This window comes from Paralichthys olivaceus, chromosome 7 (assembly GCF_024713975.1).
Source record: "Paralichthys olivaceus isolate ysfri-2021 chromosome 7, ASM2471397v2, whole genome shotgun sequence".
Classification (NCBI taxonomy): Eukaryota; Metazoa; Chordata; class Actinopteri; order Pleuronectiformes; family Paralichthyidae; genus Paralichthys; species Paralichthys olivaceus.
This window is the reverse complement of record NC_091099.1, coordinates 6,329,444-6,355,055: the sequence shown is the minus strand read 5'-3', so window position 1 is coordinate 6,355,055 and position 25,612 is coordinate 6,329,444. Positions and strand designations below refer to the sequence as shown.

Below are 25,612 nucleotides of genomic sequence, written 5' to 3'. Positions count from 1 at the left end.
GATGTGTGCTGTTTCATTTGCAGATGTTGATAAGTGGAGGTTTGTTCTGAAATATGTTATTAATCATATTAGCGAAGGCTTGATAAGATCAATTTGACTTAAAAGAGAAAACAAAAGACCTTAAGACAGCTTCGTCTGTCTCTTCTTCTCGTATGGCACCACTTGTTCATCCTGAGAAAATAAGTGTTCTTTTAGTTTTTATCAGTTTTGTGTCAGGGAAGCGTTACACCCACTTGCTCACAGTAAATGCTCTCGTGCATCTCCACTCACATGAGCTCACTTGGACTGTATCTGGATTTTTTAATTTGGGGGCTGGCCGGAGAAACTCCTGTTCAGATTCATCAGAGCGCCTCACTGAGACATTTGCGCTCTCACATACAACCAATTGAGTTTTCTAGCAGTAAAAACATCACATATGTGCTGGGTTAGTGGTGGATGGTGGGTTAGTGGTGGATGGTGGGTTTTACCCGGCGCTTGGTGCTGCCGCGATCATAACGACAGTATTTCATGTTCCGGACACTTAACGTGGCTGGCTTTCATGGTAACGTGCTGGTCAGCTGTCAATTTAATGCGAAAGGAAAGAACACAGCAGGTTCACCAGCTGCCTCTCCCGCCTCTGTCCCATTAATCTGATTTGATTGGCTCGTGCCTCCTTTCCCACATGAAAAGTTGAGCCCTGCACAACTTCTACCACAATTCAAGTTACGCAATGCATGATGTCACCCCATTCAAAATACAAAAGCAGCGTTTTTTTGTTTAGCCTTAAATGTTGTGTTCTTAAACAAACACCCAATGCTTTGAATATTGATCTTATTTAATCAGCTCCCTGTCTGACGGCATGTACCTCAGGGACGAGCAGAGATAAGGAAGCATGAATAATCACCATTGAAGCATTTAACATTTTCCGTCAACAGACTCCGTATAGTCTCCAGTTCTCAGAAGATATAATCGTCTCCATCTTAAAAGCCTCCTCTGTCCATGTTGACTTCATGCTGGATTATGTGGGATTGACCACTTGAAGAGACAATCAGATCATCTGAAAGTCCTGCTTCATTATAAAAGCTGCTCTCTCGTGAGGGGACACAGGGGATGCAGCTTAACCTTTCAAGGAGGATCGTAATGGAGAGCGGCGGCAAAATGAAGTGATTATTACCATTGCTGGACTAATTCTACGACTTGGGAGAAAGGAAAGCAGGGTGAGACTGCCGGGGAAAGAGTCTGAAACCACTCAAACTAATTAGGCATCATTTCTCCCTAGAGGTCAAGTCAGCCGTTTCCTGGCGCCCTGCAGTCTTCCGGCTACTTTTTATTTTCACCGACGATGCGAGCAAAAGCAGCAGAAAATTAGCTTTCCTTTCTAATTTTGGAAAACTGGGTTTGTCAGATTCTGCATGTAAATATTTGCATCTTCAGCCTGTGAGGAAGGTTTTTGCTCCTTAACTACAGAACTGCTTTCAGGCATATATGTATATATTTTCCTGAAGTTTTCTGGAGGGACTGTGTGTTAGAACATTAACATCCAAGCCAGTTGCTCCAGACAGTAAAATGTGCACGACATGGAAAATTCACAGCAAGCGGGGGGGCGTGTTGATGATGTTTTTAGAACACAACCACTGGGAAACTGGAAGAATATACTTAGAACTCAGGGTGAAAAAGCGGAGCCATACACGTAGAAGACACAGATGTCAAGTTGGAGAGAAAATGAGATTCAAGAGCTTCTGCATCAGTAAGGACGCTGACGCTGATGTCAATGTTCTGTAAACAAAAACACTGCCTCCTGCATCCTTGACGCCACACCTCAGCACTTCTGTTATTTTCCTGTTGTCTTCTCCTGCTGCATTCTTCATATTTTAAATACAAACTTTGCCAATTTTGAGCACATTTTTAAGAGTTCATGTCTTAAAATGATGAATTAGATCTTTTCGTTTCCACACTGACTCAGGTGTTTGGGTGGAAATAATCACCCAGAGCACCCTTCGTCACGCCAGGCTGTGTGCCGTCAAATGGCTTGATCTGTGACATTTAGAATTTTGTCCCAAAAACAACAGAAAGCAACAAAACATGTGAGTAAAAATATGTTATTGGTTGTCTATCATTGTTTTTCTTTTGATCATAGGAAAGTTTTAGCAAGAAGCTGGCTCCCTGCCGAACACAAATTTCATTAGAACCCGACATAAGGGACTCTGATAACTCTGATAACTCTCTGGCCTCCAAGAAAAGAAGACGGGCAAAAATATTTCAAAGCAAATCCATCGCGCCCTCCACCTCCTCCTCACCTGAGCTCGACACTTTTTCTCATTTTCATTCATCTTGAGCTCCGACCATCATCGACGTGTGAAACCTTCACAACATGAAAGGCTTCCTTTCTGCTCTCCGAGTCGACTGACACATACAACTGGATTTCCAGGGAAGGTTTTTTGCGGAGCTTGGTCATGTTGCACCATTATTTATCACCCCCTCCCCCCGGTCCAGGACTCTGGGGACTGTGTGGACACGTACCACTGACCAATCTGCTCCAAATCTCAAATAAAGGAACAAAAAGGTTACGACCAATATATTACCTTCTCTAAGCACAATTAGCCCAATTATACTCCTGCTGGATCAAAGACAAATATTCATTAAAGGTTAACGCATCAATATTTAGTCTCAATCCTTGTCGTTAAATCCGTTCAGTCGGCAGCACTTAAATCCCGGGACAGATTTAATCTTTTGGCTGGCTGCCGTAAAGGTCTTGCTTTCCTCAATCCCTCCTATTTGTGCTCAGGTAACAGGCATTAGCTCTCAAAGTCTGTTTGCTGAGCTGAGCAGCATGGATGACAGATGTAGCTTCATTCAATTAATCATCCCTGACATTTAGAGAGATGCACCTCTGCTCCACCTCCCACCTCCTCTGCCAGTCCTGCATACTGTATACACAACTCACACACACATTGCATTTCTTATAGTTCTGATGGTTAGGTTTATTTACCTTATTTACCTTTTTATTCCACATTAAAGCGCATGTGCGTGTGTGCGTGCCTGTCTGTAATTAGTATGTAACAGAATTATTACCTCCTGGTAGAGACTGATGCTGTGGTTTCATCCCTGGTTGATTTTCTTGCATTTGCTTGTGCAAAAAAAACAAAAAAACCCTTGCCGCCCGTCTGAAGTCTTCATTCGTTATGTGCTGATATTTCCCTGTTTCTTCTTCCATTTTCATTTATGAGTCACACATTAAATTTCTCCTCTGCACTTACTCACAAGTGAGGAGACGCTCCTGCTTAATGAACGTCTCTTCCATTTTTATTAAATGAGCCCCGTCAATCAGAGGATCCTCTTGTGATGAAAATTGTCAAGAAGAATTGAGAAGAGACGTGTAGGCAATACACCCGCCACCTAATTCCATCTCTACTGGAACATTTATTTTCCATCAAACTATGCGATATAGTAGAAGACATCGTCTCTGCTCATCTCATCTCATTTTCCACATCAGGACAGAAAATATACAAAGAGTATTTCCATTTATCAAAAAGTGCAGAACTTTCTTTTTCATATATGCATCTCAAGGCTCACTGAGTTTCCCTCTTATTCCACATCCACCGCTTTATTTTGCACTTTGAACACAGTTTGCTCACCGTGCATGTCTACGCGCTGGAGACGTATTCCCTGCATTTTCCCTGTTTGTGCAATCTTTGTTATGTTTTCTTTTCTCCAAAAATAGCCAATAGAAAAACTGTGCAGACGTCAACTGCAGTTATAGCTGAATCTTAAAAAATGCATCATTACTCCAATAAACAAAATGGGGTTTCCTTGCTACGGCTCTGCCACTGTGTTCTAGCATTTATCATCATCTTGTGTTAGTCACTTGTGTTTGTTAATGATGAGGATTGTTCAAAAACTGAAAATATATATTTGGCATTTTTAACAAAATAATGTCTCTTAATGAAAAGCCATGTTTAGGGGACTGATATTTATAAGTATTTGTAATTTGGTGCAGCTGGGGACTGTAGGCTCTTTGCATTTTGAGTGCCACATTGTTTAAATATAAGAATTTACAAATCCAGACTGTCTCTGTCCTGCCTCAGCGTGTGATACTTTCTTTTCCTGTGATATTGAAAATATCCCCTGCCTCTTAAACTCTGCGATCCCCCTTGCGTGCAGCCGTAATGTCACATCATCCTCCATTTATTTCAAAGTGATTCACTTCATCTCCTTAAACCATGGGGGGAGCAGCATTGTTCTGGTTTGTGTCATGGAAAAGGGCCGGGCTCCATTACACCACCAGCTGATTTTAGATTAAAGATCTTGCGCTAGATCACAGCCGGCCTTGTGACAGAGCCCCAGCTTGGTCCCCTGTACGAGTTAGCTTGCCAGTGAGTGCTATCTATATTTAACCGCTTCAATTAGTTCAGTGCCTTGTTGGACTTCAGCTGACCTTACTATATTATATGGGGCACACAGGGACGCATGGTTTTAATAACCCAGCATGCTCATATCTTTGTTTCAATAAATTGTTCTATTTGGACATGTTTATAAAGATGGACGACGGGTCTCCACTTCTTCCAACTATCCAGAAATGAAGCCAAAATATCCTGGATACTTACGCTGTGTGGGGATTGGAGCTGAGTTATTGCGCTCCCACCGGGACACAAGCTCGACCAATCATGACATTTTCGTTTTTCTGGGGACTATACAATAGTCTCTTTAAATTTAAAGTCGGACAAGTGCCGGTGTCAATCTCCCCCTGACGCTTCCAGCAAGAACACTGAATACCTTCTGTAAGTCAACCTCTATCTAAACTCTGAGCCTGGCTGGGTTCAATATCACAGGTCTCTTAGGACTCCAGCTTTTTTAGTTGTAAAGAGAAGATAACATGGTTTCCCGACTCACAGGCTGTACTCCAGGTATTTATTTATAACTGCTGTTCTGAGGGGAATCTCTACAAATGATGAATCCATCAGCTGTCACCTCCTGTGGAAAAAACCCTCAGCCTGCAGCTTCTCATCCTCCCCGTTCGCTTTGCATTTCAATGACTGGGTGTCACTGCACAAGAAGAACTCAGCCTGACAGGAAATTACACGGAAGTTTTTTTTTTTTTGCTTACTTGTGTCATTTACCTTCCAGGGACCTGACCCAGCTTAGCCCCCTGACACCGAGCTGGACCAGAGGCGTGCTTGACAGGTCTCTAAATCAGCCGGGGGGCCGCCATGTTCCCACGGGGACACTGTTAACAAAAGCAAGCAGGGGTGACATGAAACGCACTCTGATAGTCACACACCTCTATTCTCGATAGCAGCAAAGACCGAACGGGTGTTTTGGCACAATCAGATGCACACACATGTACACGAAGCAGAGGATAAACAGAAACTGAATCTGAAGATGAACTGCCGTGCTACTACATGTGAGGTCACAGCTAAATGTGACCTCTCCTGTAATTCTCCGACATGAACCCTCACCCTGTGCATATTAACACTGCCGGCTTGACAGCACAGTGCGGTAGAGAGAGGAGGTTGAGAGAGCACGAGAAATGCAGCGGTAATACTTCACACATAAAGCTTTTCTGTTCTGCAGACCCCTGAACTAACGAGGTTCAGTTTGTGCAACGCTTACAATGATAATCCCAAGAAAAGATAAATGCAACTTCAACATTTGTGCTTGTTTGCAGTTTAGTATAGTGTTGAACTCTTTCTCCCTCATGCACAGGGAAGGGATGGGAAACTGATTGTAGGATTTTGTATCTCACCGTGTAAAACTGTGATTGTGTTTTTAAGGGATGCAGCAGAGTTTTGTCCGCCTGTGTGAAATCCCCTGTTTGCCACTAAGGTTTTTACCCACATGACAGATGCTCTGCCTCCCTCTCTCATACATCATCACACCATTCTGAGGCTGAGTAAACTAACTCATATCATTTCTTCTCATCTAATCGTGTGATATGTCGTTTAAAAATCTCCATGGATTCAATGATCGACCTTCATAAAATTAAAAAGGAATTTCTCCAGCTTTGCAGTTTGTGCTGTAAGTCCCCCAAAAAACTGAATTTGGCAAATAAAATTAGGATACTAGGTCTCGGACTTTATTGGGACTCTTACATATTTGATGACTCTGATGTTGAAAAGGCTTCAGCCCACTTTTGTGTCCCTGCTTCCAGCTTTTTAGCTGCCTCAATTTGAAGTACTGGTGCTTTAAAGAGGATCTGTGCTCATGTGAGTTATTTTCAGTAATATGGCGACGCTTGTGTGCAGCTCCACCAACCGCCTGAAGTAAGGAAATGGTGAAGCTCTTTTTGGATTAGCATGGTTCAGATCTGATGGCCCTTACAAAATGTTACACTCTCGCAGCGTGACTCATCCTTTGGCTGAAGCGAGCAGCCGGCTTGGTGGTGTGGCGATCACGTACAGAAATTACACACAATACTCGGCTGATATTAATCCCCCTGTTAGCTTCATCTTTGAACTCGTGTCTGATGACAGACCGGCCTCCGCTGCAGACGCTAGAATTCTTCAAGTGATGACTGGGGGTCACTAGTGGCAACTGGAAAGCGAAATACACATACCATGCAATCAGCACGTGGTCGCCCACGGCTCTGTATCTGCTTTAAGCTGTGCAGTTTATTTTAATATTCACATATCTTGATTTTAACAACGCGCTGTGCAGTGAATAAGCCTGTGATTTGGTGAGTTAAGGGTCTTTTTGATGTGTAAAAATGTTCCCGATGGCATGACCCCGCTATTTAATTACAAGAAAAAATTACAGCAGCTCAGTTCCGTGGTTTGAGGATAATACTTTAATCTACCAGAGCTAGTATTTGTAGCAGATGCACCCAATACCTGATCAAATATAGTTTAGACCATAAATTATTCAGTCAAATGTGGGATGAAAAAAAAAGAAAGAAAGAAATTAGGACGTCATGTAAGCTGTCATTAAAATGAATGACTGTAATACTTTTCATGTACATATTAAATGTCGCCTCAGGGCATTTCAAAGCCAGCTATAGATAAGTGGCATGAACTGTCACACACTTCTGGGCTGGGGGGGATAGACCGCTAAATGTGTGACAGTATGTTGCTTTACTGTGCGAGCACATACCGAGGAGTTGAGGTGGGAGTGGGGACATTAAAGCAGCGGAAACGACTGACACCCCACCCTCACTCGCCACCAGCTGACCACGAGTTCTCAGGTTGCTCAAGCATGAAACAGCCCCCCCCCCGTCTCTCACATGCTCATTTGGGGAATAATGTAAAGTACATGTACATGATGTCAGAAAGGTTAGGCTTTAGTGCAAGGCAAGTTCACGGAGTACAGAGTGTTTGTTTTTTGACAGACTTTAATGTCGATCTAATGAGCATTGATTTATTCTCATCCTGTTCTCTGAGCTGACATTGATCCATATGTTCCTCCGACGCTCTGTCACCCGCCTTAGTTATCCCGTCCTCTCAAAACACGAGTGCAGCGTCTTTTCTATACAGACAAGTTCGGCTGTTTAACCTCAGCCCCATCGACGCCACAAGTCTTTAATACGCCGCGCTCCTGACCCAGCATTTGCCTCGGAGTAAAGGATGTGGAGTTGTGGTCGTTGATGTGGGCTGATGACCCACCAGTGGAGGTCACTGATGGGAGTCATATTACAGATTCCACCCCCCCACCAATACAACATTAGCAAGCGCATGAGGCATCATTTATTCTCCTTCGTTCCTTCCTCTCCTCCCTGAGCGAATACTACATCCACAATTACATCACAGCGTTATTACAGGGATTGATGCCCAGCTATTATTAAGCGATACCTCTCTTTGTGCAGTCCAGTGCGTTGAGATGAGGGGTTGTGATAGGGATGCAGAGGTTGGCCGACCACAAAAGAGTAGTTACGCAGTCCATTTCCCTCCTGTGCTAATTAGCATGTCAACTGTAAAGACGCCTCCAATGAGCCGTTCAGGGCGAAATAGAGGAGACGAGAGGAACAAGGGAAGAGCCAGTCAAGGAAGCTTTTCCGTGCCATCAAACCGCCACTAATACACGACCTTTACACCAGTCCAAAGGGGGAAGATTGCATTTATCAAGAGCTTTTGCAGTGGTGGGGGGATTGTCAAATTGCTGTCAGGCCTCAGTAGTTTGTGGTCTGAGTGGAGACTGTCAATTAGATTTCACCAGTCTCAAGTGCTGACTGAAGGTCATTGCTTCGGGGAGCCCTCCCTGAAAAGTTTCATATCCTCACAGAGTCAGAGATGCACACACACACACACACACACACACACACACATACACACACACACACACACAATACCATCTAATTCTCACCCCGTCTTCCCACTCGAGCCATCTTTGAATGAATGAAAAGAAGCAATATGATCCTGCAGCAGATGAAGGGTATGAAGGGAGATAGCTCCTGCAACAACCACACAGAGCGCAGATCAGGACTTCACCATGTGGCTGAGGAATGTCAGTTGAGGCACCGTATTAAAAGTTAGAAGTGAAGAAAAATAAGATGAATTATTTAAGAAACTCATTTTTGTTTATACCACAGCTGCCAAGGCTTTGTCTTTCATCATTTCTTTCTTTTTACCCCTCAGTTGTGTCTAAATTAACCACATTTTTTATATATATATATATATATAATGATGGATGAGTTTTCTGGCCTTTAGACAAGATTCAGGAATCGTGGCTGTCATTCCAAAGAAGAAATCGCCCCCCTTCCCTGTTTGCCTCCGGATGAGGCGCAGATGCAGACGGAGAGAAACACAGCACCTTCACGAATACAGATTGGCTGCATTGGTTAAAGTGAGGTCTTTTTCTCTCAGAGTTTATTGTCACCAAAATGAAACACACAGAATTCACAGAATACAGTGAATTGTATGCTTCCTTGTGACATTGAGAGAAGAGGGGAAAGGTATAGGACGAGGCTGAGCCCTTATTACAGCAGGTCTGCAATATTCCTAAAGCTTTCTCTGCCGTCATACAGCGTGAATGATAGCATGAATTACAGGATGTACCGCAACATACTAGAGTAAAAATTTGTAGGAAAAGAAATACTCCCCCACAGCATGAAAAGACACAGAAATGGGCACATTGGGGGGGAAAGGGACCGGGAATGGCAAAAGCCTTAGTTATGCATCATGAAGCTATTATCACTTCACAGCAAAGGATGTAATAACTTTAGAAAACCTCTCCCCCTGCAGTATCTTCTCCCCTCTTTAAAGGTTTGATGAGTAATTTATGAAGAGAGCAAGATTGTGCAGGGAAATTCATGTTTTCCTAGTGGTCTAACATGCAGAGTGACTATTGATTATATGTCTTTCAATCTGAATACCCTCTTTTCTCGCTCGGCATCCACCTGGTGCTGAAGTTTCCACTTAAGCGGATGTGCATATTTTGTGTCTTCATCTTCCCTCCGTTGCTCCAGGGATGCATAATGCCTCGCGTTGCATAACAAGAGTGTTTCCATTCACAGTAGCGCTGCTCCCGGAATAAACATATGCTTAGATGTTTCACAATTTTACTCCTATTCATTTATCAAAAATTTGTTCCACTCCTCTGCAAATCATCTCAAAGCAGTGAATAGACTCGGCGTGTTTGCGCACAGCTACAGACTTCACCCCCCGTGTTTGATATTGGGTTCCAGCCATGGAACCCAATGGCAAATGAAGCTCCTCAAATTCATTAGGAGTCTGAGGGAGCCTTCATCACATTGTGGTAAAATGCTGTCGTCCATGTGCTTGCACCAGTGTCCCTAATGGATGCCGTGTTCCTCAGTGAGCGGCGCAGGGCTCAGACCATCCCTGCAGCAAGGCCAGGCGCCCACTCTGTGATTTTTCCAGGTAAAATGAGATGATAAATCACCACACACACACACACACACACACACACACACACACACACAAATCCATGCACACACACCACATGCACACTTAGCATCACTGTTCTCCCTGAACCTGAATCTTATGCACAAAACAAACCGACCCTGTAGATACAACATTAACAATGCACTTGTGAAGCCCAAGTGCTCATTTCCAGGGAGAAATCCTGAGGCTGCTTTTCACCTCATTTTAGGCCAGCAATTGTTAGACGCTTGAAATTCATTTGTAACAACATGTTTTGTTCTCCTGGCAAGCTCAAACGTAGCCCAAGGTCACCTCATTTCACCCCTGCAAAGTCCCTGCGCCCATTAGGAAAGCTACATTTTACTGCAATTGTTGATGTTGTTAACAGAGGAGCGTGGGTGTGTTATAGCATATGGACAGCTATGCTGGGGAAATCGCAGTAACAGATGCCCCAATACGCCACCATTTAGCTGTTGACTTGCATGGAGACATTGAGTCTTGGGCTCGTTTTGATACTGCCAGGCGTGAAACGAGCAGAGGAATGTGCTGAGTGCAACACTCCAGGTGTCTCTTGTACTTACTGCACACTATAGCTGCCATTTCGTGCGTTAGGGATTTCCCATTGCCTTGAACCCTTTTGTTCCAGGTGCTGTATGAGGAACAGGTCGACCATCCAATCTTTCTAATACACAAGTCCCTGGCCATGCTACCTCTGCTGAGCCAGCATACTCATTAAGCCCTGCAACTATAGTCAGACTCAATGGGAGATTGTCCAACCGTCTGCCTGCCTCCGAGGACTTTCAGCATGGCTGCACTCGCAGAACAGAGTGAGATATTTATACCAGCCAAATGTGTGTGTGCCTCCACGGGCGATCCAGTTTATGTGTAGAAAAACATGCACTCGTAAAAAAGCCACTGCCTCCACATAAATAGATATTTATTTTTCTAAACACGTCCACTTTTTATTGTACGCGCGTGCCTCATAAGAGATCTTCACAAGCACCGTTGATGTCAACAGCAAGTGGCAGGATTCACATTTAATTAGCGTGTGAGAAACAACTCCCTTTGTTATCAGCTCCGGTTATGTATTTATATCTCATTGTTCTCATCAGAACATCACTGAGATGCGTGTAGTCCTTCATGTTTTTTGAGGACTGAGCTCGCCGGGTTTCTAAGCATCGGTGCTGAGCTGACTAGGAAAAGAAACAGGGCAGCTGTCGTCCCTGCGGCAGCGTCACGTCGGTAACATGAGGAAGTAAAGCAGCTTTTCTCTCCTGTGGTAGTGTTTGTCTGTATTTGGACCGGGGCTTTGGTCTCTGGCTCTATGCTTTGTACTCTGCGCTTGGCTTCCAGGCCCCATTTCCCTGTGCACCTCTCCCTCCATCCATGCTCTCTCTCTCTGACTGACTGTGGCAAGCGGTGCTGCCTCGCTTTTCGGCTCCGATCGTGGGATGACTTTCCACTTCCTTGTGCTCTCATACTTGCTCTCAATGCATAATTGAAGTGCCTCTGGGTTCTTGGGCTGATTGAAGAGTCTTCTTGAGATGGTGGAGATCTAATGGCAAAATTAGTCAAGGGTGTCTAATCGTAATGTTTTTTCTCCGCCATTGTCCTGACCACCGTTCTTTTTGTGTCTCGTCCCCTGAGGGTAGAGAAGCTGTTGTCAGGTGTAAAAGAGTGTTGATGTGTCGGCGCTGACAGCAGGGGGGGCTCTGGATGGGAAGAGAAAGGCTTGTTTAGTTTTTATCCCTCCAGGCGTGATTGATTTTGAGTCACTTTGTGGTGAAAAGGCCAATCCGCTCATCTTGGGAGTGTGAGACAGTGGGGAGGGAGACCTGTAGACCCTGCTTCACTGACAGGTGCATCGGTGAAGACCCCTAAATGGGATATTCTACACCCCTACTTCAAAATCCCTGTTCAACATGTGTTAACGTCAGATTACAAGATGGGAGATCCTAAATGACTGTATGTTTCACATACATTTATTTATTCCATCACAACAATATCAACATTGACATTTGTCTCCCACTCAAACAATCCCATGTTTATTCCCTCCACCAAGGCGGCTAAGTTTTCACTATTTGTCTGGTATTTAGCAGCATTACATGAATAGTACAGATGAAACTTGGTGGAAGTGATGTAGTCTGGGTGACACCGAACATCTTGTTACATTTTGGTGTAGATGTGGATCTTTTAATTTTTCACTTTCATTTCCGTTGATTTCTCAGAGAATAATTCATGAATCTTGATGAAAATAAAATTTCAGGGGGCTAATATTTATGATTATGTGTAATTTTTGTGCAGCTCCAAATAGAATTCCAGATCTAGTGAACTTAAATGTTGTTTCATATGGGGGACTGTTGGGCCCTGGCAGAGGTATGGGCTCTAACTGAGTTCTAGTTTGCATATAGAGCGGTGGTCACTGCAGACGTCACGTGCAGAAGCATTCTAATGACACCTGTGATCGATTCACCGGAGAGTTTAAAACCTGGTCTGAGCGAAGGCTAAAGTGCTTAACTAAGGCATCCAACTAGAACCACCACAGAATTGCACCATTCTGGACGCTTGACAAAGCCTGTGATGGATTGTGGGAACTCTCCGTCTGTGGAAACACATCAGCACAAAACTAAAGAGACGTCTTTGTGTGTCACGTGTTTCAAGAACTAAGACACCAAATGAATGTTCGTATGTTCATAGAAAGCTGCGTACTGTGTAATCAGCAGTAAGTATGATTTCCTAAGTAATCTTCAGCATTGTGAGAGTCTGTCAGGACTCCACAGGGCGAATGAAACTTTAACTAGGCAGATATAGCTTTTTAATCTTACGCTCCACATCTGTCTCGGCCCTTTGAATTCATGCAGTGTTTATTCTGAGCCTGAAAGCCCTGTTTCCCTCAGCCAGCAAAGCAGTCCCTGTGAATAATTTACATGTTATACAACTCGTATTGGTAGTACGCTAACCACTGGGGACCGACTGGGATGGCCCTCGGAAGCCAGGTGGGTGGGGTGGGGTGGGGGTTGTTACTGGAAAGCTGTATGTTTCCTACAGTTTAGCATGTCTACATCTGCAGGGTAAATATTGTGTAAGGAGTTGTGGTTAAACTCATGGGCCTCATAATGGAACGGTTAGGGAGTCATTTTCTACCATAAGTGCCCATGCTCCTCTGAGAAATGTCTCTGTTTCTAATCATTAATGCATTTTTGAAGTAGCTGCGATGCCGTAAGAATCAGTTTCATCTGAATATTTTGAAAAAGATTCTAACTATCGCTGGTATCCCACTTAAAACTCGTGTTTTACCACATTTTTAGCCTGAAAAATGTCTCCGGAAAAAATCTAGCCCACATCTAGGTGAAGAAAAGTGTCAAAGCGCCCACAGAGATTTCTCACACCACAATTGCAGCATTATGGTAAATCTGCTCCATTTATATGCAGCTCTCTCAACAGCCACTCCAATCGCTTGACTCTATCAGTCACATTCACACAGTGCCTGTATATATAGTCCTTCCCTTTCACACATCCTAGGGACAGAGGCAATTTTGGGGGTCAGCATTTTTACCCAATGGCGTCCGAGATCGACCCACCAACGTTCTGATTACTGGATGACCCGCTCTAACCCCACAGCCTCTCCTTTCTTTCGCCTTGTCCACTCCAATGCAGATATTTGTGCATGCCCACTTTTGTTTTGTGTAATGAGCATGTGCCAGAAACAACCACAACAATGGCAGTTTTATACCGATTTCTCTATGTTGGGTTAGCACTGCCAGGTCTTATACAAGTTTACAGTTAAATTTAGCATCACATTAGCAGCATTCACAGACTTCTCTGGTACTTGACGGATCAGCCCATCGTGCTCATTTAAGAGTTTGCAGTCATTTTGCAAGGACGATGAAAAAAAAAACCTGCAGCACTGCAGATGAGGCTTTTGTCATCCATCCAGATGCTAAGTACTATTTACTTATGTCTCTTCATTAAAGAATTGTTTGTACTTCATTCCAACGGGCTCATTAATTATGAAAAAATGTAAATAATGCACTGTTGCTGTTGTTTGCTCAGAGTGGCCACCATGGATGATAAGAACTGAAAGTGCTCATTTTTCCTTCTCTGACAGATGCACACAAACAGCCTCTCAAGAGAGTCTACTTTTAAAATGACTCTTTTCTCTTTCATAGCATGCTTCAAAGAAGACCTTTTCCACTCACCGGGTGGAAAATACAAATATTCTGTCTTTACTTTTAGGCATTTCCACTCTTATTTGATGTTTACAGTCTCTTTATCATGTTTGTTGTGTTGCGATTGCGCCTGCTTCTCACAGTTTGGCAGGCCGTTTAGTATTTATATGGTAACATGAATCACAGGCTTGTGGGATCACATGGCAAGAAATGAAAAATCTTCTTTTATCCGAGGTGAATATCCTCTGTCTTCATTTTCAGTGCAAAATCAATGCTGGCTAAGGCAGAAATACTTTGTGTGCTGCAAGAAAAAAAGAGCATTTTTTTCTGCCTATAAGAAGAAAGATGGAGTTGCTGTGAAGGGCAGAGGCGATTGTATAATGATAACGTAACTCCAACCTCAAGCTGCCATCTTCTCCAGTCTTATGGTTTATTGTGCTGCAGTGGTAGAGATGCTGTCTAATTACTTAAACAAAAGGTTAGTCTCAAGTATGGTACAACAGATGTCCATGAAAGATTATTATTTGTAAAAGGTGGCTCTTTGTTGACCAATCATTTACTCTGCAAAGCCCTGAGTAAAGTGAGGAGGCTCCAACACGTACTCTCAATGCACACATCACACTCGCGCACGTACTCTCACTTAAGCTGTTGCTTTAAAACATCCACCAAACATCCAGCCTGTTTTCTCCATAGGGGCGGTACTTGAGAGCACAAAAACGTGCGAATGTGCACATGTGAGAATACAACAGGACAATGTCCTGAATATTCACAGAGAGTGGTCGTGTTGATGATGTTTATCACAGGCGATGGACACAAAACTCGAAGAAAACAAATATCTGATGAAGAAGAGGCGTCAAACACGTAGAAGACACAGATGAAGATGTCAAATAGAAAAGATGTCTTTACAACCAGATCACCTGATTGTTCCAAACATTTTCCTGAACGTGTTTGACCCAGACAACGTCCTGCTGTGTCTTTCATATGTGAAAGTTCATGTATACACACTCACACACACACAGTCGCTGGAGCATTGAGCCCTCGTGATGAGCTCAGACACAGAGCGCAGAAGTCATTTGACCGAGGCTGTCTTTCTTTACGACAGGTCGTGACCCCTCTGACTGTGAAAAGGTCAAAGTCCTTCATCGTCCACACACACCACTGTCGCACCCTTTCTTTCTCTTTGGGGCATGTTTGAATCTGGCTCCGGTGTCAGGTGTCACTGAGACAGTTACTGCAGCAAATGATGATTCTCTGAGTGGGGCCACTCACTCGGATGAAGGGTCACTCTTTATTTTCTTCTTCTTCTTCTTCTTCTCCAAGTTCAATCTCTCTCAGTCTCGCACTCATCTCACGTGCGTGTCCAATCTTTCTGGCTCTTATATTTTCTATCTCTCTTTCTCACACCTCTATGGTTAACCTCCCTCACCTCTCCTTCCTGTCGGGAGGGAGAATTCACAGTTGCTTCACAGTATTATTGCAATTATTTTCACCCTGATATTGTTACAGGGCCCAGTGGCGTCTCATGTCATCCACTTTCCTCCACCAGAAAGTTAATGTCATCCTCTCCTCTCCTCTCCTTGCCTGTACTGTCCTGTCCTGTCCTATCCTCTCCTCTCCTTTCTTTTTCTCTCCTCTCCTTTCCTTTCCTTTCCTCTCCTCTGTTCTTCCTTCTTCTACTTTCCTCTCCTCACCTCACCATCGAGCTCCTTTTGTCTCTTCTTTTCATGAATGACATTTAGACACCGGACAACATTCTACCTTTTTCCATGGAATCGCTCTCAAAATATTACCCAACGTGTATGAAAAGGTCACATGTTCTCTCGGCACGCTCTCGCTCGTTTTTCATTGATTTAATAACAAATCTTTTTATCAAGCACAATTACTCTCACCCAGTTCCCCCCCTCCCCTCCCCTCCTGTCAGAAGTGCTCTTAACTTTCTGAACTCAATTCAGAGTTAAGAGCAGTGGGCTTTGTATTCCAATACTGCAAAGAATTTTTCATCATCGAGGCTGCGAGATACGCCGCTATCAGCCTCAAATATGAAAGAAACCTTCGAAGTGGCAAATAGCAGGGAAAGCGTCATCTGCATTGCATGAATGCATAGGAACCAGACGAGATGGAAAGGCAACACGACAGAACACCCTTATAGTGTTTTACAGCAAATAAATCGGAAATGCTTATTTAAAAATCTGGACTGCTGAGGCTTGTTAACACTGAAATAGTCGTGCTCCTGCCAAGCTGTTGTTTGTCACCCTCAGCTGCCCGGTGCCCTGCAGAGTCACAGACGGGGATCCAGAGGATAGTGGAAGTAGAGTTATAGCCCGGAGCGTCACTGCTGGATGTTGTTTCTGTGATCCCAGATAATTGGTGTAGAACCACACTGGGTCAGGTGCCATAGATGGAGACGCCACCAATGGTCTAATGTAAACAGTGGCTAGGTTATTATGGAGGGGCAGAACAGTGGAGATGAGTTATCGCAGTTTGAATCCGAGCTTCACTGAGGACTTTTCTTCGTTAATCGCTGTCAGCCCTACTATGCGCTGCAGAATTTCCCCCACGACCCTCAAAGGATAAGTGTTATAGATGATGGATGGATGGATTTGTATAGCCAATAATTTTTGAAGTGTGTGCACTGCTCTTTGATCAGAAACGTCATTGCGTCAGTCGATGTATTAACTTGCATCACATCATTTAGACCACAACTGCACCAAAGCATGATCGCATCAACTGTTATTTTCATATTTTATTCCCCCAACAAAATATAATCAACAGTCAATTCATCCCTCCATATCAAATCTTGATCATAACCCTGCAGCCTCCACCACTCTGATACAATTTAATAATCATTTGAGCCAGACTGATGGATCTCTCTTTCACAGACATAGTTATGTTTTATTTTATTCTACGGAATAAACAATGCAGAAAAGATTGATGTGTACAGTTTACGTGAAAACTATTTGGTTATTTTCCCTAATTCTGCTTCTAAACAATTGATTGTGTTTGTGTGTTCTTTTTATTTAGTTATTTATAATTAAGTTAAATCATTTCACTGTCTAATATCAAGCCTCAATAACTTTTCCTTTTTTCATTGCCAAGTTATTTTAAACACAAAAAACTGCTGATATATATCGGTATCAAAAATTGTTCAGCCCCCAGAAATCCACATAAGTGGTGCTCTGATAACAATGTCTGCCTGAATAGTAATCCTTCTCCGTGACTGTTTACAAACCTCCTCAGTGTTTGGGGATTCCTTGATCCCTCCCTGCAGATGGGATATCAAAACATGACCGTCTCACAATCTAAAGCAGATAAGGAGCTCAGCAGCGGGGGGACGTGGGGTCAAGCTCAGTCGCACACGCCAAGGTCAGATAAAGCAACGAGATCAGAGCTTACCCCAGAGGTATTTCCTGTGGCACAGACACAGAGGCCTGATGACGGTGCGTTGGTATTGTTGTAGCAGCTGTAGCAGTAGCAGTAGTAGTAGTAGTAGTAGTAGTGACGGTAATGCAGGGCAGAGATTAGACCACGCTCCAGCAGATTGAGTGGGGGCTGGGTGGATTCACAGTCACTAAAGAAAGAGCGACACACTTGGACGAGCCGTCTTCACTGGGCATTAAACATAATGAAGTGAAGACACCGCATCGTTCCCCATCGTTCCCCATCCCTCCCCACCTGGACTCCTAAACCCCTTGTTGGTCCCTGTTGCCAACTATAAATCTATCTAGGCGTCTTAATTTCACTAGTCCTCCCCCTGCGTTCTTTAACTCTTCCTCACGCTCTATATAATCCGGCCTTCTGAGGAGAGTCAGCTGTGATTCTGAATATTAGCCTCTTTGCATGACCTTTACCAGCGTTTTCAATTGACACTTTCATTCCCCCTGTTTTGAATCAGGGAAGCATAAAGGGCCAACAAATATGGTGGCTTCTGAATTATTTAAACGACAGATGATTGAAAATCTTTCGAGCACCACTGCACCTCTCTCTCTCTCTCTCTCTCTCTTTGGAGTGACCTTATAGACTCATTCTTTGGGAGAAACTCAACGTGACTTCACTTCATCCAAATGTTACCAAACAAGGGACTGAAGCTCACCGTTGACCTTGACAGGATTGCTAAAGACTTTGTTAGACTCATAGACCGGATGTAAAAATGGACGTAGACTCAAGGGTCTGGAAAGTGACGCCAATGCGGAAGTACCTGAAACCTGTATTCTCTCAAATGACCAGCAGAGGGCAAGCATTTCTAAAGAAGTCTATGAGAACATGACGCTAATTTCATTTTCTTAGTTTCAAGTCATCTTAAATACAACATGATGTTCACTTAGTAAGTTACATTTATTTAGAGTAAAATAGATGAATACAATGTAATGGGGTGTGATTGACAGCTTGGTATTTCCAATCAGAACTAGAAACAGAGATACTTTAATGATCCAGGGAGGATTTTTGTTAGTCACTCCGGCCAAGAATGAAAAATATACATACCAAAACAATTACATGAAATAAAAATAAGTTAAAAATAGTTACATTTGAATACAATATAAAAGTAAGCTTAATAAGAATATGTAAAAATACAGTATTCACTATAATACATATATGCAGCAGAAGATAACTTATTATAATGTGGAATGTGTTCACAATGAAAAAAAACCAACATGGCACCAGCCACGATGCCAAACTGGGCTTCAAAATGCTTGATTCACTGACGTCACACTAGGTTGCCATCTCAGTCTTCTTGCATGGGTCCTGGAATCTGGTCACTCTCAATCACCGGAGTCATTTGCACACACTCCCAATTCTTTTCACTCCTTGTCCTCACATTTAATTGCATCCAGTCATGTCTGAGTCCTCAGGAGAGCACGTGTTTCATTTATGGGCCTGGGTGTGCTGCTGCTGCACTGAGGCACTCTCATCTGTGGAGTTCATCCCACTCGAGGTCTAACCTCGCCGCTCAAAGGTCACAGGTTAATGAGAGTGAGATCGCACTCATCTGACACTTTAGAGGGGGGTTGCTTGTGTATCCACAGGTCTCACCGGACCCATTAGACCTGTGGCGTCTCTCTCACCAGCGCATGAGGCTCGCATTTGAAACCAAGAAAGTTCCCTTTGCACATCATCACCTGACATCACAAGAGCTTCTCTTCAGCTTCTCTTCAGTGCTGTGTGGACTTTAAATGTACTTTAAGTCACTTTGTTTAAGATAGACGTGCTGAAAGTGAAGCACATTTGCAGGCTAATAATCACTTATGTTATTTATCAGTTAAAACCCTTTTCATTACGAGGAAATTGCTGATGTGTGTGTGGTCGGTTTATTATTTTCCTTTGTTGAGATTTATCCATAATAGCTTCCAGGTGATGACTGTTGTTGTATATTGTTTATGAATGTAAGCCTGGTTGTGTGTTTGCTTGCTTGCACAGCAGTGTTATAGTACATTATTTCTGACTGGCATGAAATTGTTCCAGAGCAGCAGCAGTGCGAAGATGAGCAACAAACAAGGGAGCGGTGTGAGTAGATAGGAAGAAAGGGCAGCGGTGTAAAGATTTACCACTGTGCCTTTCCATATTTTACCTCATTTGGGGTTTTATTTTAATGGCAAGATTGCCATTGGTATTTCATTCTATTAGGTGCGGCCAAAAATGTCACCACTTTGCTCCAAGCCTATATTTCACCAAGCGGTGGGCATGCGGTATGGCTCTTATCTCTGATAGATGGACCAACACATCAGCGAGCGGGACACTGTCCTCCACCAATCACAGCCGTAAACACTTTATTGCATTATAGTGAGTCCCGCTGCAGAACGCACACACATCAGTGGGGACCTGGCGCGGTGACAGGGAGGAATGAGGGAATTGCTCCCTCTAGGCCAAGATCAAGTCAACTGCAGGTGGTTGTGGAAACTTTTCATTTGAGGAGACCGCAGTAATTACATCTGTTTGTTCTGGGTTTAACGTAATCAGCTCAAAATGTGAAAAAAAAAAAAACACAGCGGCCCAACTCCAATTTTTTGCTCTAATCTCTGGCAGAGCTGTTATTGGCTTATCGTAGTTGTAATTGGTGTAAACCTGCTTGTATTTTTCAGACGTGTTTGGTGATGGATGATTGCGTGGATAATTCCTCAGGCAGCCAGAAGGAAATTGAGCCTGTTGCACTTTGGGATTTGAGTTATTTTCAGGCTAACTTTACTCTGTGGATTAATGCATTGTTCAGGAGGTCTGTCACTACGAGCCAAATCTGCAGGAGGAAAGCAGAAAATGATCATGACTGTCAATAATCTTTGAAGCTGATGTTTAAAAGATGGCAACTTGTCTGCTGTTTGTTTTCTCACCTTGTTCCCTGTCTGTTTTTTTCTTTACCTTGCAGTTATGCGGCTGCGGGCTGCTCGGCGTGGGCATCTGGCTCTCTGTGTCTCAGGGCAGCTTCGCCACCTTCTCACCCTCCTTCCCCTCGCTGTCGGCCGCCAACATGGTCATCGCCATCGGCGCCATTGTCATGGTAACGGGTTTCCTCGGTTGCCTGGGTGCCATCAAGGAGAACAAGTGCCTGCTTCTGAGCGTGAGTTAAATCTGCATACCTACGCATTCTAAATAAGACACACAGAGACAACTGTCAATGCGTCAGTGCACACACTGCTACTCCTCTCTCAAACTTTCTCTCCTCTTTTGGATATTTCTTTTTCTCACATGCCCAGACTTCACTCATGCAAATATTGACGGAGCTGTCTGGTGGAGACAGCTCCTCATATACATCTATACACCTACACACACTGGTCACAGGCCAGTGAAAACACAGCAGTGTATTTGTATTCGCCTTCCCGCCGGAACCACGGCGGAGGTAGACGACTGACAGAAGGATTGCAGTCTGCATTATTTCAAACCTCATGGGCATGCAGAGGAAAATTCAAGCTGAGTGGTGGGCTATTCCCAACTCTAAGGCGTTCATGTCATTTCCGTGGCTTCGGTCACAGCCCAGTGATGGAGCTGACAGTCAGGAGCCCCTTTGTGTCACCATGGTTGAATTACTGTATGTACACAGCACACTAAAGACACCGCTTGTTTCCCTGCTCAATAATTTAGACTGTTCCATAATTCACTACAAAGACCTCTCTGTCTTGACATTGCACTGTTTGCCCACAGTTGCACAAGTGTCTTATCTCAAGCACAAGTTAATTACAGCAGTTCACACAGTGAAATGAGGTTTTGCGTGAATCCGCTGCAGAAAAACGAAGAGGGAGAAAAACCATCTTTCATGTACAGAAACTTTAAATAAGAAGCGGAGTTGGGGCTTTGGGTACTTAACATCACAAACAGCTCAATCCCTTGAAGCTCTTGCATCAGTCAAAAGCTCCACCAAATACTCAGTGTTCGGCTCGACTTCTTTCACCTGCCTAACTACTGTGAAGCAGAGAGAGGAAGAGAGTGCAGGGAGGGAGGGAGGGAGGGAGGGGTGAGGAAGATAGAGAGACTTAATGGAAAATCTAGAAGTTGTGATGTTTCTCATTAAGTCTCTTGTGTGGCTGCATTTAATGTTTGGACACAGTCATTCTGATAAGGGTGGAGGTGTCTGCTATAGTCGTTCTCACCTTAATGTGTCTGTCTGAACACTCCCGTGAGTGTCGGTTAGGGGTGGGGGGGGGGGTGGCAGGACCTGGAAAGATCAGAGTGGGTTTCGATCTCCCGGAGCGAGCAGATCTGAGCGTTTACCTTGACACATTATCTCTGAAGTTACTCTTTGGACAACTCTCTCTGGATTAGTAGTATTCAACACCCATAGACTTCCTCAGCAGCAAGTTTTCCATATCTTTCTTCTGCCAAAACTTGTTTACAGAGACAATTTCCTTTTCTTTTCTTTTTTTTTTTTAATGTTCAGAGAGAAAAAAAAACCCATTCCAACTGAAAAAGAAACCTTAAAGATGTGAAGAGAACATACGCCTACAAAGCTGTGTATCCGTGTGAACATGGATGCGCATGTGGAACAACTGAAGCGCCACCAATTGAGAGAACAGACGTTGTCTTCAGCACCAGGAAAATGTGACAAACTGGCTGTGAAGGCACAACAGTGATACACTAAACTGGCAACCCAGTTACTCACCCAACAACAAACTGTTGTAACTATTTCATTTGGGCCTTGACACACTAAGAAAACGCAGACCCCCTCCCTGCCAAATGACTTCGGTATTAATGGGGTTTCTCTAAAATCTAGGTTCGCGCGCCTCCCCCCATGCTGTGCAGAAGAGCTGGGTAAATATTGAGCTGAAGGGGTGAGTCAAGCAGGGAGAGGAGAATAGCTGATGAGATGCAAGGCTGTGTTGGAAATTAATCTGAGGGAGTATTAAACCCTCTTCCCCCCCTTCTCACACATTCACAAACACTCCAGCACTTCTTTTTTTACTCCCTCTGTCACATCCATCTCCTATTTCATCTCTCTCTCTTTCTCTCTTCTTTCTTTCCTGAAAAAAAAAGTGTCTGTTACTGAATTTTATTATTGGGAAATCAGGCTCGATGTGTTTTCTGCTGCCAAACTTTCAAACCCTGAGGGAATAACTCAACATTTTAGGAAGTACACTTGCTTTTTTTCTTGCTGCTGAGTGAAATCGATATTTGAGATCAATGTTTACTGAACAGACCCTCATTTACAGTAAATAGGAAGCTGCAGTTGGCATTTGATTAGCTTAGCTTAGCATAAAGACTAAAGGCAGGTGGCCTCTGTCCAACACTGTGTCTGAAGTCACTCACTAATCACTGTATAGTCCACTTCATAGTGAGTTCACCATTTTGCAGTGCTGTCCGAATGTTAAGTGAAAAGTTTTATACCCTATATAGTTTTTTCCCACAATGCATCCTGAAAAGTAGTGTACGACCAATGGTCACTTACCAAGCATGTTTTTTACCTAAATGCATTGATTTTTAATGTATAATAAACATCCACCTGTTGTAGTTGTGGTACTACCTCATTATCCTGCAACACTGACATAATTACCAGCATCGAGAAATTTGTAGTAGTGTCCAAAAGCAATTTTTCTTGTCGATGAGCTCACTATGTAGTTCTCTAAGTAGAAAACCAAGTAGGGGTTAGTGGATAAGTGAGTGATTTCGGATACAGCTCTAGACTTTATATTAAGATGGACGACATGACAGCTCTTCAAAACTGAAGCCAAACCTTCTTAATAGCCCCCTGGTGGCCCTGGGTGCTCTATAGGTCATAAACCCTGCTCTGCCTCCTCATCTAAAAAAGTCAAAGAACACCTCTTTTTTTTTTTTTGCATGCAAAGATGGTTTCTCTCATTCTAAGTGAGTTCTTAACACACCAATGTATGGTTCTGTGTATCAAACGGGACCTTGATACCGTGGCTCCACATCAGGGGCACTCCTGCTGCGACTCTGGCTTATAAATATTTTGGCTTCATTCCTGGATAGTTGGAATAAGTGTAGACATCTTTACATACAGTCTATGATCTACATAGCAAATGTGAAGCTATAGCCAGCAGCTGGTTAGCCTAGCTTAGCATGGAGTCTAGAAACAGGGTGAAACCGCTAGCATGTCTCTGGAACTTTAAAATGTACCTGTCAAGAATTTAAAGGTTTAACTCTCAACAAGAGGGCAAATAACTGCATTTCCCAGAATGTGACGTGCGAGTAATCTACACTCATGTAATGTTTGTTGCTGACACCCTGTAACACCGAGGGACACAAACTACAACAGAGACCTAGTCGCTCAGATTTATATTCAACATGTTTTAATTCGGTCTGACATGCTGGATTTACTGCACTGCCAGAGCCACCGTTAAAACAAACCTCTCTCTCTCTTTCTCTCTGACAGTTCTTCATTGTCCTGCTGATAATTCTCCTGGCAGAGCTGATATTGCTCATCCTGTTCTTTGTGTACTCAGATAAGGTAAGTTCATTTCGTTCTTTCCACGTCATGTCTGAATGTCGACATTTCTCGACTCGTGTCGTTCCCGTTACCTTTTCCCCGTGCAGCTCACCCAGAGTGTGTGCACACAATGTCAAGAGTGAGAGGCAATAATTGCCCTCAGCCAGAAAGTTAAAGCTTGTCACACACGCGTTCGCACAACTGCACAAAGCAATAAAAGGTGTTAGCTTGATAAACATATGTTCCAGGAGGGTCAGAGTTCAGTCTTTTTATATCTGGCTACTTCTCCGGCGGGAGGTTGATTTTGAATTCTACCCTTCACCGTGGAGTCAAAGGTTAGGCCCCAAAAGCAGCCCAATCTCCACCAGTTGGCTTCCTGTAATTGGTCCCAAGCACTTTTCCCATGACCTCTGAGCGTGCTGGAGTCAGGTGCACGTCTGTGGCTGCAACAGATGATGGTATATGGAGATTTGGGGATTACTGACTGGCAAGTTCTTCTCTGTACTCAATCCAGTCCCTCCCGCAAATGTTTCAACCTGAAGATGACAAATGGCTTGGCTGGGACAAGTAATGAAGTCTTCTATCTGTTTTCAAGGACACATCGCTGATAGATCAGTCTATTTATACATCCAGAGTCGCCATGTCGCCCCGGCCTTTGGGACGGCGGCTAATTCTCCCTCGTGGTCCTGAGGTTATTGCTCAGTAACTTAGTCAGATAAAGGAATTCATTTAGCAGCCGATCCACTCTGAGATTTGGATGAGGTCTCGCAGGCACACCCTGCCAGGAGTAAATATGTCTGTTGCCTTATCTCCCAAATATTACTGGCTTAACTTTGAAGAAAAAAAAAAGAAAAAATCCCTATTGCTGCTCCCTCCAGTGGAATTTAAAAAGCAGGTATCATGAATGTGCAGCAATGCCTTCCCATCACCTGTGAAGTAGGGGAGAGATTTCTTAGTTGAAGTAGGACTGTGAGATTTCAAATTACTTTAAATTAGTTTGGTAGGCGGACTCACTTATTCCTTCCAGTTCTCGTGGATGGTAACAGTATTTTATGTTTGCCTCATCTCACTAAATCACATTGTGTTTATCCTGGCTCAGACATAATGGGATATGGAGCCACGATAATGCAGATCACAACCGAATATATTTCCCTTTATTGGTCCTCAAAGGTCATTGGAAAGAACAGCCATCGCAGCAAATTATAAGTAATTAGAGATGGCATTTTCAGACTGAGGAGATTGTGCGGTGCTGTTCCTCAGACAGCATTAAATGTTAAAAAACATCAGGATTAGATGAAGGACAGTCGGTGTCCATCACACGAGGCCTCTCGGATATTGCTTTCTGTTTTCTTTTCCTCCCCCTCTCTTCTTGCGTCTCTCCAGTGAGATCTTGTATGCTGTGTGAGGCTCGGCTCATCCTCTGTTACAGCCCGTGATCAGAGGAATCGCTAATTCCCGTCTCCTATTTGATCTCCTAATCACAAGGCATTTATTAACAAGTCTGGAAGACGTACAGTAGTTGGCGGCTTTTAAATGTGTATCAACAGAGGCCTGCAAAACAGATACTTTAGTCTCTCAAATAGATCATCTTTAAGTCATGAGTGACGCCTCTGCCAACTGTGATGGACCTGGGAAATTATATTATATATTATATTATATAGGCATATTTTATTCTCGCAGGAATACATTTTTCCACAGCTTCTGCGTAGTCACCCTGTCTCCCTCCTCTTATTTCTGCATTTCCCACCATTTATTCCTGTTGAAGAGGAGCAGCTCCTTCTTCTAAC

The 25,612-nt window shown here is 43.5% G+C and overlaps 1 protein-coding gene across 3 annotated transcripts in view; it reads left to right on the top strand.

The window, feature by feature from the left end:
* The window catches only part of tspan9a (tetraspanin 9a), a 154,681-nt gene that overhangs the window by 117,073 nt on the left and 11,996 nt on the right, over positions 1-25,612 (top strand). For all 3 annotated transcript variants that reach the window (XM_069528370.1, XM_069528369.1, XM_020103613.2), the window contains 2 exons: positions 20,316-20,507; positions 23,772-23,846. In XM_069528370.1, coding sequence (XP_069384471.1) covers positions 20,316-20,507; positions 23,772-23,846 — 267 coding nt within the window. The remainder of the gene's footprint in view (positions 1-20,315; positions 20,508-23,771; positions 23,847-25,612) is intronic.